The sequence below is a fragment of the Oncorhynchus masou genome, unplaced genomic scaffold, assembly GCF_036934945.1.
Source record: "Oncorhynchus masou masou isolate Uvic2021 unplaced genomic scaffold, UVic_Omas_1.1 unplaced_scaffold_1549, whole genome shotgun sequence".
NCBI lineage: Eukaryota > Metazoa > Chordata > Actinopteri > Salmoniformes > Salmonidae > Oncorhynchus > Oncorhynchus masou.
The window spans coordinates 43,462-56,790 of NW_027005540.1; the positions used below are offsets into that span (position 1 = coordinate 43,462).

Consider the following 13,329-nt stretch of genomic DNA (forward strand, 5'->3'; position numbering starts at 1 on the left):
ACAGTCAGACATGGCCCTCCAAAGACACAGTCACAGTCAGACATGGCCCTCCAAAGACACAGTCAGACGTGGCCCTCCAAAGACACAGTCAGACATGGCCCTCCAAAGACACAGTCAGACATGGCCCTCCAAAGACACAGTCAGACATGGCCCTCCAAAGACACAGTCAGACATGGCCCTCCAAAGACACAGTCAGACATGGCCCTCCAAAGACACAGTCAGACATGGCCCTCCAAAGGCACAGTCAGACACGGCCCTCCAAAGATACAGTCAGACACGTCCCTCCAAAGACACAGTCAGACACGGCCCTCCAAAGACACAGTCAGACATGGCCCTCCAAAGACACAGTCAGACATGGCCCTCCAAAGACACAGTCAGACATGGCCCTCCAAAGGCACAGTCAGACACGGCCCTCCAAAGGCACAGTCAGACTTGGCCCTCCAAAGATACAGTCAGACATGGCCCTCCAAAGACACAGTCAGACATGGCCCTCCAAAGACACAGTCAGACATGGCCCTCCAAAGACACAGTCAGACATGGCCCTCCAAAGACACAGTCAGACATGGCCCTCCAAAGACACAGTCAGACATGGCCCTCCAAAGACACAGTCAGACTCGGCCCTCCAAAGACACAGTCAGACTCGGCCCTCCAAAGACACAGTCAGACTCGGCCCTCCAAAGACACAGTCAGACACGGCCCTCCAAAGACACAGTCAGACACGGCCCTCCAAAGACACAGTCAGACTCGGCCCTCCAAAGTCACAGTCAGACTCGGCCCTCCAAAGTCACAGTCAGACTCGGCCCTCCAAAGACACAGTCAGACTCGGCCCTCCAAAGACACAGTCAGACTCGGCCCTCCAAAGACACAGTCAGACTCGGCCCTCCAAAGACACAGTCAGACTCGGCCCTCCAAAGACACAGTCAGACATGGCCCTCCAAAGACACAGTCAGACTCGGCCCTCCAAAGACACAGTCAGACATGGCCCTCCAAAGACAAGGTTACTAGAACTAGCCTCTCTCTCTGCTTACCTAACGTGTCATTGTCTTGACTAGTTAACAACAAAGCCTACAGCTGTAGCTGTTGGTGCCATGGTGGAGAGCTGCCCACCTGCAGCAGGTACAGTGTAGGGCAGGAACAAAAGCCTGCAGAACCAGTAGGTCTCCAGGAGGAGGGTTGGCCACCCCAGCTCTAGCATTGTGCCGTTGTGTTGTGAACACTTATGTGTGTCATCCATTCCATTTAACACAGCTGCTGTGTTTAAGGGGGGTAGATGGACTAAGAACATGGATGCTCACCAGGTATTAGATGGTCCTGGAAACAGATTTACCCTCAGGTACAATAAAGTAAACATGGATGCTCACCAGGTATTAGATGGTCCAGGAAACAGATTTACCCTCAGGTACAATAAAGTAAACATGGATGCTCACCAGGTATTAGATGGTCCTGGAAACAGATTGACCCTCAGGTACAATAAAGTAAACATGGATGCTCACCAGGTATTAGATGGTCCAGGAAACAGATTTACCCTCAGGTACAATAAAGTAAACATGGATGCTCACCAGGTAGTAGATGGTCCTGGAAACAGATTGACCCTCAGGTACAATAAAGTAAACATGGATGCTCACAATGTTGGGTCCATGTCGTTGCTGAGGTACTGTTCCAGTATGCTGGTGTCCACCACAGCCCTCTCCAGAACCCCACTCATATCCTGGCATCCTGGAAACACACACACTTTTCATTACATTTCACAAGTGCCTCATTCTGGTTCACCTGCTCTCCTCTAAATCTTGCTCCCTCTCTCTCTTTAAATCTTGCTCCCTCTCTCTCTAAATCTTGCTCCCTCTCTCTCTCTAAATCTTGCTCCCTCTCTCTCTCTCTAAATCTTGCTCCCTCTCTCTCTCTCTAAATCTTGCTCCCTCTCTCTCTCTAAATCTTGCTCCCCTCTCTCTCTCTCTAAATCTTGCTCCCTCTCTCTCTCTAAATCTTGCTCCCTCTCTCTCTCTAAATCTTGCTCCCTCTCTCTCTAAATCTTGCTCCCTCTCTCTAAATCTTGCTCCCCCTCTCTCTCTAAATCTTGCTCCCTCTCTCTAAATCTTGCTCACTCTTCCTCTCTAAATCTTTCTCTCTAAATCTTGCTCCCTCTCTCTAAATCTTGCTCCCTCTCTCTAATTCTTGCTCACTCTTCCCCTCTCTCTCTAAATCTTGCTCCCTCTCTCTCTCTAATTCTTGCTCACTCTTCCCCTCTCTTTCTCTCTAAATCTTTCTCTCTAAATCTTGCTCCCTCTCTCTCACTCAAGATCTTGCTCTCTCTCTCTCCCCTACAAAGCATGAATCTGCCAAGGTTATAGGTCACCAGGTGAAACTAACCCATCGTTAATATCAGTATGTAACCATTACAGCGTATCAGAGTGTGGTCCATCACCTACAGGTTTGCTATAGCCTGCCCTATACATGGCTCCCTGTCCTGTAGGAGACAGTAGTAATCACTGTTATCAGCCAGGACACAGCTCTCATAGAGGCTCCCTGTACTGTATGAGACAGTAGTAATAACTGCTATCAGCCAGGACACAGCTCTCATAGAGGCTCCCTGTCCTGTAGGAGACAGTGTTATCAGCTCTCATAGAGGCTCCCTGTACTGTAGGAGACAGTAGTAAAACCCTATTATCAGCCAGAAAAGAGGCAGGTCGCTAGAAGAAATGACTGCTCAGTGTTTGCTGTGGTTGATGTCCCAGTCCTGCTGTGTATCTACTGTGTGTACACTCCCCTGCGTATTATATGTAGGCAGAAGCTTAGTGTCTGGTCCCATATATACTGCTTAAATACACCAGAAGTGAATTTGTCCAAATACTTATGACCCCTTCAAATCAAATCTTTATTAGTCACATGCTCCGTATACAACAGGTAGACCTTACAGTGAAATGCTTACTTACTTACGAGCCCGAAAACCAACAGTGCAGTTTCAAAAAAAATACTGGGGAGGACAAGATACATAAAGCACATTAATTTCTAAAATGGTCAAACAGAAATATATGAAAGTATCCTCAAATTTAAAAAAAAGGTGACATTCTGTACTGTTGCTTTATATAAAACATTTGAACTCAAATCCAAAATGCTGGAGTTTAGAGCCAAATGAAATGTTTTTGCTTCACTGTCCAAATGCATCAGTAGGGGAGTCTATGTCTACGGTGAGCTCACCTCAGAGCCATATACAGCCTGTATATACATGTACACACACAGTACTGGCTGGGCTCTGCTTCCAACACATCAGTGTAGTGACTAGGACAGGACACATATTATGGACAAGACCTGGGTAAAATACATACCTAGCATACCAAATACATACCAAATACATACCTAGCATACCAAATACATACCTCGCATACCAAATACATACCTAGCATACCAAATACATACCTAGCATACCAAATACATACCGAGCATACCAAATACATACCTAGCATACCAAATACATACCGAGCATACCAAATACATACAGAGCATACCAAATACATACCGAGCATACCAAATACATACCTAGCATACCAAATACATACCTAGCATACCAAATACATACCTAGCATACCAAATACATACCGAGCATACCAAATACATACCGAGCATACCAAATACATACCGAGCATACCAAATACATACCAAGCATATTAAGTACATACCTAGCATACCAAGTACATACCTATCATACCAAGTACATACCTATCATACCAAATACATACCTAGCATACCAAATACATACCTAGCATACCAAATGCATACCAAGCATACCAAATGCATACCAAGCATACCAAATGCATACCAAATACATACCTAGTATACCAAATACATACTTAGCATGTACCCAAGTTAAATGCAAGGAGACATTTTACAGTCACAAACACTCACGCAACAAACAAAGACCTGAACTTAAAAAACATTTTTTAAAGTTCTTTAAAGAATGTCCTTCTAGCTTGTCCCTGAGAGTGATGCGTTTGGCCTTGATCTAATTACTGTGTGACTGATTGTGGGACAGGTGGCCTTGAGCTGCCCATGACGTCAGAGCTCTGCTGCACCTGTGTAGATACGGGGCTGGGAAGTGTCTCTGGTCTGCTAACTCTATGACCGTATTGCAATTGTCATAAGCATCTTATCTGTCCTCGTATGCTGTCCATTTTTAGCCTACAAAACATGAAATAACTGGCTCCTTTGAACTTTAACTCCAGATATGGAATGTGTGAGTAGGGAAGAGGACCACGCTTTCGTAGAACTATCAACACAGAACCGGGATCTTTTATTTCAGCTCTTGAAACATGTGACCAACACTTTACATTTATATTTGTTTTCAGTATACATGGTCAGTCACCGGCTTCATTAGGAAATGTGTTGATGATGTTGTACCCACAATAACAATCCGGACATACCCCCAACCAAAAACCCTGGATGAACGGAGATATCCGTGCAATGCAGAGAGCCCGTACTGCAGCATTCAATGTCAGCAGAATGGATCCCGATGACTCTGTGGGGCGCTGAATTGATGTTCCACAACTCAGACTCACAACGCATGTGGCAAGGACCACAGACTATCACAGACTACAAAAGGCAAATCCAGCTGTGTGGTGCCCACCGAAGCTCCCAGCTGAGTTTAACACATTCTATTCTTGTTTCGAGGCAGACAATAGCAAGACAATCCGGGAAGACTCTCGCTCCTCCAGACAACCAGGAAGTCTCTCGCTCCTCCAGACAACCCGGGAAGTCTCTCGCTCCTCCAGACAACCCGGGAAGTCTCTCGCTGCTCCAGACAACCCGGGAAGTCTCTCGCTGCTCCAGACAACCCGGGAAGTCTCTCGCTGCTCCAGACAACCCGGAAGTCTCTCGCTCCTCCAGACAACCCGGGAAGTCTCTCGCTCCTCCAGACAACCCGGGAAGTCTCTCGCTCCTCCAGACAACCCGGGAAGTCTCTCGCTCCTCCAGACAACCCGGGAAGACTCTCGCTCCTCCAGACAACCCGGGAAGACTCTCGCTCCTCCAGACAACCCGGGAAGTCTCTCGCTCCTCCAGACAACCAGGAAGTCTCTCGCTCCTCCAGACAACCAGGAAGTCTCTCGCTCCTCCAGACAACCAGGAAGTCTCTCGCTCCTCCAGACAACCAGGAAGTCTCTCGCTCCTCCAGACAACCAGGAAGTCTCTCGCTCCTCCAGACAACCAGGAAGTCTCTCGCTCCTCCAGACAACCAGGAAGTCTCTCGCTCCTCCAGACAACCAGGAAGTCTCTCGCTCCTCCAGACAACCAGGAAGTCTCTCGCTCCTCCAGACAACCAGGAAGTCTCTCGCTCCTCCAGACAACCAGGAAGTCTCTCGCTCCTCCAGACAACCAGGAAGTCTCTCGCTCCTCCAGACAACCAGGAAGTCTCTCGCTGCTCCAGACAACCAGGTGCTTTCACTCTCTGAGGTTGATGTGAGGAAAACTCTCAGAAGAAGAGTGAATACTCCCCGTCTTCAGAGTGTGTGCTGACCAGCTAGTCTTCACTGACATCTTCAACCTGTCCCTGTCCCAGGCTGTAGTCCCCACCTGCTTTAAGGAGACCACCATCATCCCAGTGCCCAAGAAAAATAAAGTGGCACGCCCAAATGTCTATCGCCCCGTCGCGCTCACCTCAGTCCTCATGAAGTGCCCGGAGAGGCTGGTCATGGCCCACATCAAGGCCAGCATGTCAGGCCCACTGGACCCACTTACACCTGGAAAGAGGAACACCTATGTGAGAATGCTGTTCATTGACTACAGTTCAGCATTCAACACTATTGTTCCCTCCAAGTTTGTTACCAAACTCAAAGCCCTGGGTCAGGACACCTGACGGGCAGACCACAGGCTGTGAGGATTGGCAACAACACCTTCTCCACAGAGGGCCCCCCCGGGGGTGTGTCCCCAGTCCTCTGCTGTACTTCCTGTTCATCCACCATTCACGACTGTGTGGCTTTGCACCACACCAACTCCATCATCTAGTCTCCATGACGACACCACGGTTGTAGGCCTGATAACCTACCAAGAACAACGAGTCAGCCTATAGGGAGGAGGTAAGTGAACTGGCATTGTGGTGTCAGGACAACAACCTCTCCATCAATGTCAGCAACAACAACCAAAAATGAGTTTGTTGTTGACTTCAGGAAGCAGAGGAGGGAACACGCCCCGATCCACATCAGCGGGACTGCGGTAGAGAGAGTCACGCGTTTTAAGTTCCTCGGCATCCACATCACAGAGTACTTATCATGGACAGACAACACCACCTCTCTTGTCAAGAGGGCACAACAGCGTCTCTACTTCCTAAGGCGGCTGAAGAAATTCGGCATCCTAACTAACCCGGGTCCTCTCCAAATACAACCACTGCACCATCGAGAGCATCCTGACTGATTGCATCACGGCCAAGTATGGGAATTGCTCCGTCCACGACAACACACACATCACAACTGCTGCGACCTGACTGTTACTACACTGCTCAGTTTATACACTGCCCCCCATCCCCCCATCTCCAATACACCTGGAAATATTGATCTACAAATTGTGCTTTATTTTATTATACTTTATTATACAACAAAAAATATATATATTCTACTGAGACATTTATTTTCACATTCTTATTTTATATGATTTCTTGTTGTTGTTGCATTGTTGAAGAAGGAACCTACAAGGAAGCATTTCATTGGACGATGCATGTACGGGATATGTGTGGTATACGACTAATAAAACACTGGGAACTTGACAGTGGACCGATCTGGCCAAACGACTATCTATTCCTCAATTGAAACCGCCTCACAACATGACCTATTAGCCTAGTGGTTAGAGCGTTGGACTAGTAACCGGAAGGTTGCGAGTTCAAACCCCCGAGCTGACAAGGTACAAATCTGTTGTTCTGCCCTTGAACAAGGCAGTTAACCCACTGTTCCTAGGCCGTCATTGAAAATAAGAATTTGTTCTTAACTGACTTGCCTGGTTAAATAAAGGTAAAATAAATGAACTCGTCTAACTGTAGTAACTCACAACATGACCTATTAACTCATCTAACTGTAGTAGTTCACAACATGACCTATTAACTCATCTAACTGTAGTAGCTCACAACATGACCTACTAACTCATCTAACTGTAGTAACTCACAACATGACCTATTAACTCATCTATCTGTAGTAACTCACAACATGACCTACTAACTCATCTATCTGTAGTAACTCACAACATGACCTATTAACTCATCTATCTGTAGTAACTCACAACATGACCTACTAACTCATCTATCTGTAGTAACTCACAACATGACCTATTAACTCATCTATCTGTAGTAACTCACAACATGACCTATTAACTCATCTATCTGTAGTAACTCACAACATGACCTACTAACTCATCTATCTGTAGTAACTCACAACATGACCTACTAACTCATCTATCTGTAGTAACTCACAACATGACCTACTAACTCATCTATCTGTAGTAACTCACAACATGACCTATTAACTCCTCTAACTGTAGTAACTCACAACATGACCTATTAACTCATCTAACTGTAGTAACTCACAACATGACCTATTAACTCATCTAACTGTAGTAGCTCACAACATGACCTATTAACTCCTCTAACTGTAGTAACTCACAACATGACCTACTAACTCATCCAACTGTAGTAACTCACAACATGACCCATTAACTCATCTATCTGTAGTAACTCACAACATGACCTATTAACTCATCTAACTGTAGTAGCTCACAACATTACCTACTAACTCATCTAACTGTAGTAACTCACAACATGAACTATTAACTCATCTAACTGTAGTAACTTTGGGAAGATGAACTTTGGGTGATCGTAACACCTGACGGGTGATCATTTGACTGTTCTGAAAGGTTAGAGACATCCCTCTCTCTCTCCCCCCACCCCCTCTCCCCCCAGGACCCCCTCGCTCTCTCCCCCACCCCCTCGCCACCCTCCTCCCTCTCCAACCCCCCACCCTCTCTCCTCCACCCCCACCCCACCCTCTCTCCCGCTCCCCTCTCTCACCCTCTCTCTCCTCCACCCCACCCTCTCTCTCTCCCTTTCCCCCTCTTTCTCCCTTTCCCCCCCTCTCTCTCACTTTCCCCCTCTCTCTCCCTTTCCCCCTCTCTCTCCTCCACCCCACCCTCTCTCTCTCCCTTTCCCCCCTCTCTCTCCTCCACCCCACCCCACCCTCTCTCTCTCTCCCTTGCCCCCCTCTCTCTTCTCCCTCTCTCACTCTCATATTGATAATTCTGTCCAGACCCTGAGAGCTTTAGCCACTTCATATTTCTGTGAAAAGGCCTTTGACATTAATGTTGTGGGATCGACACCTCAGGAACAACATTACTTCCCCTAAGGATTACGTGTTGAAAAACACACACTCATAATTCCATACACATTCACTCACACACCAGAGGAGGCTGGTGGGAGGAGGTTTAGGAGGATGGGCTCATTGTAATGGCTGGAATAGAATTAGGGCAACGGAGTCAAACATGTGGTTTCTATGTGTTTGATACCGTTCCATTTATTCCATCCCAGCCATTACAATGAGCCCATCCTCCTAAAGTACCTCCCACCAGCTTCCTCTGACTCGCACAACCCTCTCTCTCACACACACACACACACACTAGGGAATAGGGTGCTGTTTTGGGACACAACTATAGAATGTCTTACCGTCAAAGAACTGCTGCAACGCTTCATTCTCTCCCAGAACATCAACGGGCACTGGGAGTCCTCCGGAGGGCTCCATGGTGATCAGCTGCCTGAGATACACAACTGTTATTGGGGGTGAAACAGTAGGCAAGGCCTAGGCTTGAGCACTGTGTAGACCCAAGCATGTTCATAAGGAGGTAAACACACAAAATGGAAGAAACCCCAACCTATTCCTTTTCAGGCTTGCATGGTAGGCTTTGAATGTAACTCCAGACTCTTAGAAAATTGGAGGCTCTGCTATTTCTATCAGGAAAACCTACTGCCCAAGGTGAAACTATTTCTATCAGGAAAACCTACTGCCCAAGGTCAAACTATTTCTGTCAGGAAAACCTACTGCCCTAGGTCAAACTATTTCTGTCAGGAAAACATAGTAGCCTAACAAACTATTTCTGTCAGGAAAACCTACTGCCCTAGGTCAAACTATTTCTGTCAGGAAAACCTACTGCCCTAGGTCAAACTATTTCTGTCAGGAAAACCTACTGCCCTAGGTCAAACTATTTCTATCAGGAAAACCTACTGCCCTAGGTCAAACTATTTCTGTCAGGAAAACCTACTGCCCTAGGTCAAACTATTTCTGTCAGGAAAACAGTAGCCTAACAAACTATTTCTGTCAGGAAAACCTAGTGGCCAAACTGAAAGTCAACCTGCCACAAGGCCTTTCTCTATTGAGCAAACGGTCCATCCGTCTTCCTGCTCTTCACTTTGTGTTGCTCTTCCAGGAAGGCCTTTCTCTAATGACCAAACGGTCCATCCGTCTTCCTGCTCTTCACTTTGTGTTGCTCTTCCAGGAAGGCCTTTCTCTATTGACCAAACGGTCCATCAGTCTTCCTGCTCTTCACTTTGTGTTGCTCTTCCAGGAAGGCCTTTCTCTATTGACCAAACGGTCCATCCGTCTTCCTGCTCTTCACTTTGTGTTGCTCTTCCAGGAAGGCCTTTCTCTATTGACCAAACGGTCCATCCGTCTTCCTGCTCTTCACTTTGTGTTGCTCTTCCAGGAAGGCCTTTCTCTATTCACCAAACGGTCCATCCGTCTTCCTGCTCTTCACTTTGTGTTGCTCTTCCAGGAAGGCCTTTCTCTATTGCCCAAACGGTCCATCCGTCTTCCTGCTCTTCACTTTGTGTTGCTCTTCCAGGAAGGCCTTTCTCTATTCACCAAACGGTCCATCCGTCTTCCTGCTCTTCACTTTGTGTTGCTCTTCCAGGAAGGCCTTTCTCTATTCACCAAACGGTCCATCCGTCTTCCTGCTCTTCACTTTGTGTTGCTCTTCCAGGAAGGCCTTTCTCTATTGACCAAACGGTCCATCCGTCTTCCTGCTCTTCACTTTGTGTTGCTCTTCCAGGAAGGCCTTTCTCTATTCACCAAACGGTCCATCCGTCTTCCTGCTCTTCACTTTGTGTTGCTCTTCCAGGAAGGCCTTTCTCTATTGACCAAACGGTCCATCCGTCTTCCTGCTCTTCACTTTGTGTTGCTCTTCCAGGAAGGCCTTTCTCTATTGACCAAACGGTCCATCCGTCTTCCTGCCCTTCACTTTGTGTTGCTCTTCCAGGAAGGCCTTTCTCTATTGACCAAACGGTCCATCCGTCTTCCTGCTCTTCACTGTGTTGCTCTTCCAGGAAGGCCTTTCTCTATTGACCATCCGTCTTCCTGCTCTTCACTTTGTGTTGCTCTTCCGGCCTTTCCATCCGGTCCATTCCTGCTCTTCACTTTGTGTTGCTCTTCCAGGAAGGCCTTTCTCTATTGAGCAAACGGTCCATCCGTCTTCCTGCTCTTCACTTTGTGTTGCTCTTCCAGGAAGGCCTTTCTCTATTGACCAAACGGTCCATCCGTCTTCCTGCTCTTCACTTTGTGTTGCTCTTCCAGGAAGGCCTTTCTCTATTCACCAAACGGTCCATCCGTCTTCCTGCTCTTCACTTTGTGTTGCTCTTCCAGGAAGGCCTTTCTCTATTGACCAAACGGTCCATCCGTCTTCCTGCTCTTCACTTTGTGTTGCTCTTCCAGGAAGGCCTTTCTCTATTCACCAAACGGTCCATCCGTCTTCCTGCTCTTCACTTTGTGTTGCTCTTCCAGGAAGGCCTTTCTCTATTCACCAAACGGTCCATCCGTCTTCCTGCTCTTCACTTTGTGTTGCTCTTCCAGGAAGGCCTTTCTCTATTGACCAAACGGTCCATCCGTCTTCCTGCTCTTCACTTTGTGTTGCTCTTCCAGGAAGGCCTTTCTCTATTGACCAAACGGTCCATCCGTCTTCCTGCTCTTCACTTTGTGTTGCTCTTCCAGGAAGGCCTTTCTCTATTGACCAAACGGTCCATCCGTCTTCCTGCTCTTCACTTTGTGTTGCTCTTCCAGGAAGGCCTTTCTCTATTCACCAAACGGTCCATCCGTCTTCCTGCTCTTCACTTTGTGTTGCTCTTCCAGGAAGGCCTTTCTCTATTGACCAAACGGTCCATCCGTCTTCCTGCTCTTCACTTTGTGTTGCTCTTCCAGGAAGGCCTTTCTCTATTGACCAAACGGTCCATCCGTCTTCCTGCTCTTCACTGTGTGTTGCTCTTCCAGGAAGGCCTTTCTCTATTCACCAAACGGTCCATCCGTTTTCCGTTGGCCTCAGTGTTTCTCACTGGGAATCAGTTCAACTGTAGTCGTCTCTCTGTCTCTGCAAGCAGCCGACGCACTCAAGCTTTCCTAACGAAAACCACTGACTCTTCACGCTTCATAACGTTCCTGACTGCTGTCATGTCGTTATATATGGTGTAATAATAATTATTTATTGTGTGTGTGTGTGTGTGTGATATACTGTACATTATAGCTAATCCATGATTAATCATCATCATTACTGTTGTCTCTAGTCTCTCTCAGCTCATTTAGGGAACGTGTAATGGCTTTGGCTGGTCTGTTACCAGGGGATACGGACAGTTTGTCTCTCTCAGCTCAGCTCATTTAGGGAAATGTGTAATTGCTTTGGCTTTACACACGAGAGGCTTTCTGTAATAACATACACCATGCATCCCAAATGACACCCTGTTGCCTTTGTACACAGCTTTCGACCAGGGCCCAGAAGGACTATTTTGGGAATAGTCTGTCATTTGGGACAAAGACACAGTGACTAACCTGCTGTGAATAACGAGGCTGTTTTCTCCTCGATATTGACTTTATAACATTGTCAGTTTAGTTCTATGAATGAATGACACACTGAAGTCAGCCGATACATTATGAGAAACGGGCAGCCTTATGTTGATGAAGAAGGATGTTCATAATGATTTGGTAAAAAACATCAGTCAGTCCCAGATAAACATCTGGATGCTTATGAACCACTAACAATTCAAGTGGCCTTTTGAAAAAGACACAAAAAAAAGAAAAAAAGAAAGTGGAAATATTAATCTTAAAGATTTACAAACACAGAGCTTTGACTAAAATATCCTGAACAAAGCTGAGAGACAGTAATCAAATGGGAGTGTTGTAAATACTAAAACCATTAGCTTCCTTCTAACAGTCAGTAGAGAAGAGAAACCATTAGCTTTCTCTACTGACTGTTAAGGAAGGAAGCTAATGGTTTTCGTCTCTACTGACTGTTAGAAGGAAGCTAATGGTTTTCAGTCTCTACTGACTGTTAGAAGGAAGCTAATGGTTTTCCGTCTCTACTGACTGTTAGAAGGAAGCTAATGGTTTTCAGTCTCTACTGACTGTTAGAAGGAAGCTAATGGTTTTCCGTCTCTACTGACTGTTAGAAGGAAGCTAATGGTTTTTGGTCTCTACTGACTGTTAGAAGGAAGCTAATGTTTTTCCGTCTCTACTGACTGTTAGAAGGAAGCTAATGTTTTCCGTATCTACTGAGTGTTAGAAGGAAGCTAATGTTTCTCTTCTCTACTGAGTGTTAGAAGGAAGCTAATGGTTTCCCGTCTCTACTGACTGTTAGAAGGAAGCTAATGGTTTTCCGTCTCTACTGACTGTTAGAAGGAAGCTAATGGTTTCCCGTCTCCACAGTCAGTAGAGAAGGGAAAGGCTGAATGTGAATCTTACCTTTTCTCCAAAATGGAGTCCTGGCTGGTAGTTCCGTTGACAACCTTCTCTCCGACTTCAATTTACGTCTCTCAGGTACAATCCATTTGGCAAACAGTATCCACTAAATCCTCAGAGCCCAGTTACTCCACGTTTGTTCACCCATCCAGGTAGTTGTTTCGGTAGATTTAGGCCCTTTGGTGTTGACAATAATATTCCCAGAATTGTGTATCCAAAATAATGTATATGTCACAGGTGTCTCTCCTGTGTACTTTGTTCTCTGGTCTGAAAGGTGAAAAGCATTGCCGTACCCTGCGCAGGCGTTCTGCCTGTGTGCCAGGTGTCCTTGGCCCTGGACCATAAAGCAGCTATTCATTACAAGGTGACACAGAGAGGTAGTACACTAAAAGCAGTCTTATCTCTGGCTTAGACACTCTGCAAATAGAACACTGTCCATACAGATATACAGTACAGTACTGTCCACACAGACATACAGTACAGTACTGTCCACACAGATATCCAGTACAGTCCATACAGATATACAGTACTGTCCACACAGATATACAGTACAGTCCATACAGATATACAGTACTGTCCACACAGAAATCCAGTA

At 46.4% G+C, this 13,329-nt stretch overlaps 1 protein-coding gene across 2 annotated transcripts in view; it reads right to left on the bottom strand.

Annotated features, from left to right (window-relative positions):
- Nucleotides 1–13,060, bottom strand: part of LOC135531194 (myelin regulatory factor-like protein) — a 32,834-nt gene extending 19,774 nt beyond the window's left edge. The window contains exons 1-3 of one of the 2 annotated variants that reach the window (XM_064959310.1): nucleotides 12,738–13,060; nucleotides 8,687–8,775; nucleotides 1,626–1,716 (exon numbers count right to left, since the gene is read on the bottom strand). In XM_064959310.1, coding sequence (XP_064815382.1) covers nucleotides 1,626–1,716; nucleotides 8,687–8,762 — 167 coding nt within the window. In that variant the 5' untranslated portion in view covers nucleotides 8,763–8,775; nucleotides 12,738–13,060. The remainder of the gene's footprint in view (nucleotides 1–1,625; nucleotides 1,717–8,686; nucleotides 8,776–12,737) is intronic. The other variant, XM_064959309.1, reaches the window with a different exon arrangement.
- Nucleotides 13,061–13,329: the final 269 nt, after the last annotated feature.